At 48.6% G+C, this 6,000-nt stretch overlaps 1 protein-coding gene across 1 annotated transcript in view; it reads left to right on the top strand.

The window, feature by feature from the left end:
- The first annotated feature begins 1,220 nt into the window (after positions 1 to 1,220).
- The window catches only part of LOC146183945 (nose resistant to fluoxetine protein 6-like), a 213,659-nt gene continuing 208,879 nt past the window's right edge, over positions 1,221 to 6,000 (top strand). The window contains exon 1 of the mRNA XM_084608773.1: positions 1,221 to 1,620. Within this exon, the coding sequence (XP_084464899.1) occupies positions 1,221 to 1,620 (400 nt within the window). The remainder of the gene's footprint in view (positions 1,621 to 6,000) is intronic.

Genomic DNA, 6,000 nt, shown 5'->3' with positions numbered 1-6,000 from the left:
TGAGTTAATAGGCGAAAAATTACTGAAAGAATGAAATGCGACAGTATTATATGTGACAAAGTATTGTTCGACACCGTAAATAGGACGCATAGCCCAAAGCAGCCCACAATCGAAAACATATGTATCAAGATTTCCTAAGCACAAAGCACGAGTGGCTGCGGTTGGGGCTCAAGATAGGCTCAAACCGCAGCTGCTGGCCACAGCAACGTGGCGAAGAAGAAACTCGCTGCCGTGTCGAGACAGTGCCTGCGCGGAAGCACGTACCGCACTGGCGGAAGGTTGCCGAAGCGGCGGCGCGCCCAGAGACAACAACCGGCGGCGACCACACGGCACATAGCGGCGCCCGGCGACCCAGCGTGAACGCGAAAGTGGTGCGTGCCCTTAAGACGGCGTCCACGTGACGAGGAAACCCCCGCGGATTCCCCTTGAAACTGCCTTCGTAGAGGCTGCTGCTTGCGGCCCGGCGGCTGACAACGGCCTCCCCCCACCGCCGTGGTCGCCGGCTTTGCTGCCGTCTCGTCCGTCCAGAGGGGGAGGGAAAGAAAAACCGCCAAGTACAGGAAATCATAGAAACAAAGAGCGGAGAAAGCGCGCGGTCCTCGGAGGTCCCCCTCAAAATGGCGAAGGGAGGGGAGCACCTCCTCGGCAGAAACCGGCCTTCGCACGCCGCCACACCGCCACACGAGGCGCGCCTGCCGGCGATCCCGGACTGTGCAATAGCCGTGGAATAGCCGTCGTTGCCCGATGCTAGAGCCTCCTCTCGGGGCCCGCCCAAGCTGAGCCAGCTCTCGCTCCACCGGCGAAAGGTATTCCACCATCAGGCATACACGCGGCCAGACGAGGTCAGCGCTGTTTACGCGCGTGCTCAGAGGGACGCCAGGTCGGCGCACTGTGGGAGCCAGCCAGTGGTTGGAACAAGCATGCCTTGAGTGTACGCGCGAGCGCGGATGCGCATTCATGTGTGGCCGGCCGGGCGCGCACCCCAACTGTCGTCCTGCGCGTGCGACGAGAGCTGTCTCAGCACACGGCCAGCTTACCTGCCGACTACCGACAGTTAACTCTCATCGAACGTGTCAGCCACGTTTGGGGTGCGTGTCAAGCACGTGCAAGGTACGAGGGCAAGACGTCCGCTTTGTTACCTTGTCACTTGGACTTTCATCTTTCTATCGCCGAATACGAGGAAAACAGCGGGGTTCCTGCATTCAGAGAAGGACCTAGCCATGGTGAGGTCGACCACTTTCCGAGGTGTGCTGGCGGCCTTTGTGGTGCCGGCGGCGCTGACTGTGACACTTTGGGCCTGTCGTGCTCGAGCGATTGACATTCGACCTGTGCTAGAAGAAGATGCGTCCCTTCTCGAGAACCGTAGCTTCGCCCAGCGGTTCCTTGTGCCTTCTGGCGACGACGGCAGTGGAGGCGGCAACCTGTCCCACGACGAGGCCAGCGTGTTGGAGCTGTGGCAAACATACGACAAGGGCTTACGAGGACAGGTGGACAACCTGCTTCGGCAGGCACTGCCATACCTTCTGGAGATCGGCGACGTGGGCATCGACATTCGCTGCGCGCAGTCACTGCTCAAGATTGTGTTCGGGCTGCGCAAGCTTGAGAAGTGGTCCTTCAAACGTAAGCTTCTTATGGTCACTTGCTTTGCGCATTCATCCGTCCGCTTAAACGCAATTGAAATTCGGCCTAATGACGTTCTATGTTGAGTGCGAGCGTGCAGCCGGTTATATTTAAGAGGCTAATCTTTCGACGCACATGAAGATCTGGAATTATGATTCTCGTATTCACTGTGTGAACAGCGACCGTCCTCGACTGGCTGATTGCCGTGTTCATGAAATACAGGACAGCAGTCTGGTGCATTGTAAGGGCAAATAAGGTACGAAATGTCTTAGGTAAATTTATTTCCATAGGAAATCTCAAGAAAGTCTTAACAGTGAGCCGGGACACAGGAGCCACTGCGGTGTAATAAGCATATAGTCGCCCCATGCTTGACGCAACATAACGAGGTTCATAGTCGCGTCTTCGCTATCCCAGGCTCGATACGCCAGACGTCTCTTCGTAGGTCACTGTCACGTATCTCTAGCCCTAAGTTATAACCCACAGTGATCTAAGAAACGATAGAAAAAAGATACGGACGAAGTATTTGTAGTAGTGCCGGATTCTTCCAGCGCTTGTCTTCCTCTAAATTACTTCTTGTCGTTTTCGCACTTTTTCTTCGACTACAAATTACCGACAAACCCAGATATTTATTTTAATAAACAGGTTCCGCAATTGTTAGGTATATTTTCTTAAGTGGACCTAGCGTGGCTAAACTAAAAGCGCAGCGACTTTAGCAACTTCCTTGGCTCCATCTCCTATATAGTACAATTAACTTTTACGCAAGTCGGAAAGCCCAAAACATGACTTTTTTTTTTCGCATACGTTTTTTTACAGTGGTCAGAAGAAAACAAGGAAGTATTTTTCTAATGCATGATGTAATTCACTGGATTTGCGCCCGATGTTGAAATACCACGTTTTTCCTTTATGAGGGAACAAAAAAAAAAAGGTGTCTAAGGTTTTGGCCTTCATTCCAGCTTGCTGTATATATGCTTGATGGCGTTACAAGCTCATAAGACGAGTACTACGTAAATGTGCAGATCACGCCGTTTCGTTTTCGGAAGCGGCCGGGTCTGGAACTAATGAAAGGCAACAGCTGTCGAAGTGCCACAGAGAGGGATATGCCTTGTATAATTGTTAGGATTCCACAGCAAAAATCTTCAGACATTTTAAACAGTGCCTCCTGTGGGATGTGAAGGAACTACTTTGCTACGCGCAACCAGATGCGGTACTAAGGGTTGAACGGCAATCTTGTTTCTTCTCTTCGTGCGGCATCTGATAGCGCTGTGCTTTCCAGGCCTGCGCTGAAACCTTAATACAGCATGAATAAGCCCCAGATTGTCGAAATCTATACGAATCTGTTTTCTTCAATGTACAGCAAGGAAAATACGATTCGGGCATAAAGGTGCATTATCGCATTACCTTTAGGCCCGAGTTATGCCTGCAGTGTCGCAAGCCGTCCCCTAAAAGATTTTCGCGTGGAAGTTGTGAAGTGATACAACACTGGGTCGACGCAGGAAACTGAAGTTAACCACGAACTCACTGTGCGTCTTCATGACCCTAATCACAACATAATGGCCAAGTAACTCATTTCATGCTGCCTGAGAACACCGTGAACCCTGTCCTACAAGACCCTGAAATGTTCAAAAGGTCAGACGTGTAGACGGCAGCACTAGTCCCTGCTGACAAATCTTCTACACTTCACCACGCTCCTCACTTACAGTTAGTAACACGATACTTCTTGTAAAACACTGTAATAATTTAGAAAATATAAAGGGCGAAAATTCTGCTGATGGACCACCGCGTTCCGTATAAGTCCTGCTGTTGCAGCCTTCGAGCACCTGATTGGGAAAATGCAATGTTGCACAGTATGCAATAGGCAACAGCACAAGGGCACGAGAGGGGGGGGGGGGGGGGGGGGGGGGGGGGGGGGCATTGGCAGTAGCAGAGTTTGTACTGGCGACAAAAATGGTCACTGATAGTTGTCCCAGCCTGATTTATGGCGTGTACTTAAACGAAAAACCAGAGCCAATGAACGCAAGTGGTGCACTGCACCCGACCGACGCTACTGAAATGTCAAAAAAGCAACGAAAATCTCCCTCCGCAGGTCGGTACTTCTTTTTCGATTCACTCATGAATTCATTGCTTTCAGTTAATGCCGTTTAGCAGCATTAAATCTTCATCAGTACACACCAACATACAGTGTACGTTATTACTAACCCTGCGTCTACATTTTTATCGTATCGCTATCAGTAAATAATCCCTATCTTATAACATATCTCATTACCTTAGCACACTAAGACAAAATAAGATATTGTAGAGCAAATACCAAAAAAAAAATACACTCATTATTCACCATGCCCATTTTCGAAGGTACTGCAGTGTCATAAGAATGGTGGACGTAAATGCATGCCGTTTTTCCTTATTGTGAGTTCAGTTTATTTTTGCGTACGAGCTGAGTGACACACTGAATGTTTTTCCTTGTTGCATATCCTATTTATTTTGTTGTGTATGAGCTCTGTGATGATGATGAAGATAAGCTCTTCCTTTACTCCAAAAAAAAAAGGGGGGAACCAGCCGAAAGGCTGGTTGCACTGCTTAGAGAAGGTCCGCAGGGATTCCTTGGGATTCTGCGGCCTCCAATGCGCGCAAAATGAGCTGGCGCTGTTGGGCGAGCTCGGTGGTACGCAGGAAGGACTCCCACGCATCCACTGTAGCTGAATTGTCTGCGTTGTGTCGTGTACATGTCCACACCATGTGAATAAATGTGGCCAGTTGTGAGCAGTGTTTGCACATAGGTGCAATAAGATTTGGGAAAAGTTTGCTATATAGCCATGGGATTGGAAAGGTTCCTGTTTGTATTTTGCGCCAATGGACGGCCTCGCGCCGGGATAGTTCCCGGTGTGCAGGATGGGAATAGACACCGTTCGAGCCGATAATGCTGGATGATGTCCGTGTACGTACCAAGGCGTAAATGAGTGCCTTGGGGAGTGTCAGAGGAAGCGGCAGGCTGAGGAGGGTGCTCCGCCCGGTCGTAACTTCGATGCAGGTCGTATATTCTGACAGGCGCACACTATCCTCCGATCTCTCCCCTTACCGTCTACACCTCGTCTTCTCATATGGGCCCCAGCCCATGAGGCGCTCAGCGGGAACGCACAGGCGCATGTTCTAGCCCGAGAACTCAGCTACCGGGCGGAGCACCCTCCTCAGCTGTGTGATAACCTGAGTGTTTTCCGGGATGTTCTGTTGCACGCAAACGTGATACATGCGAACACACCGATATCAATGTGCCTGGAGCCGTGGCTACCGCTTTAAGTTGTCCTAACCAGCTTTTCGCCAGTGCCCCTCTTCCGTTTGCTTTATGAGAAAGATAAATGAACTTCAAGCTCCTCTAAAATTTTTGAAAGCAGTAAAAGCGAAATATATATATATATATATATATATATATATATATATATATATATATATATATATATATATATATATATATATATATATATATATATATATATATATATATATATATGCGTTCGTGTGCAATAGAGAATTGCGAGTGACATCCTGCGATATTCGCCAATCACAGGAACATTTGTTTGTTTGTTTTTTCGTTTTTTTTTTTGTAGTGTTCATGAACCCTTGGGGTTTATAAACAGCCTGCCGCATTAACATGGGTATATTACACGAGTAGTTCCAATTTTCAGCGATTCTTTCTTTACTCATACAGTAGACCGAGAAATAGTTGAGGTCTCATTTAAGCCCGAACACAGAAACCACTTTCCAAATACTAAAAGTAAAATAGAAGCATTTTAGCCTATCTTGATATCTGAATCGCACCTAATATTGAAATGCTGCCATGATACAGTGGATGTTTCTGTATGCTTTGGTTTGTGGGGTTTAACGTCCCAAAGCGACTCAGCCTATGAAGTGCGCCGTAGTGGAGGCTCCTGAAATTTCGACCATCTGGGGTTCTTTAACGTGCACTGACATCGCAAGCACACGGGCGCCTTGGTTGTCGAGTGCATCAAAAAGCGGCCGCCGCGGCCGGAATTCGATCCCGCATCCTCGGACACAGCAGTCGAGTGCCCTAACCGCTACACCCCTACGGCGGGGCTGAAAGAATGGATGCTCGGAGCCCCTATCGCATACACGCTTCATTTGCAAAGCGTCATAGCCGCCACCTTTGATACCACATAGTTTTCGCAGCATGCCCATCCTCCTACCACAATGTATAATCAGTAGTGCATCAAAAGGTAAAAAATTTCATCACCATCTTTGTACCAATAACTGAAGCATATAATTTCTTCTTCACTTGCCTTCTTTATATCATTGGTGTACCACTTCGGCACTGCAACTCTTTGAAAGATCGTTCTCGCTCTTCTTAGGCAAAAGCAGTCCTTTTAGTTT

This window comes from Amblyomma maculatum, chromosome 7, assembly GCF_055883805.1.
Source record: "Amblyomma maculatum isolate TAMU_Amacu chromosome 7, ASM5588380v1, whole genome shotgun sequence".
In the NCBI taxonomy this organism is placed as follows: Eukaryota; Metazoa; Arthropoda; class Arachnida; order Ixodida; family Ixodidae; genus Amblyomma; species Amblyomma maculatum.
This window is presented reverse-complemented; position numbering and strand designations above follow the sequence as displayed.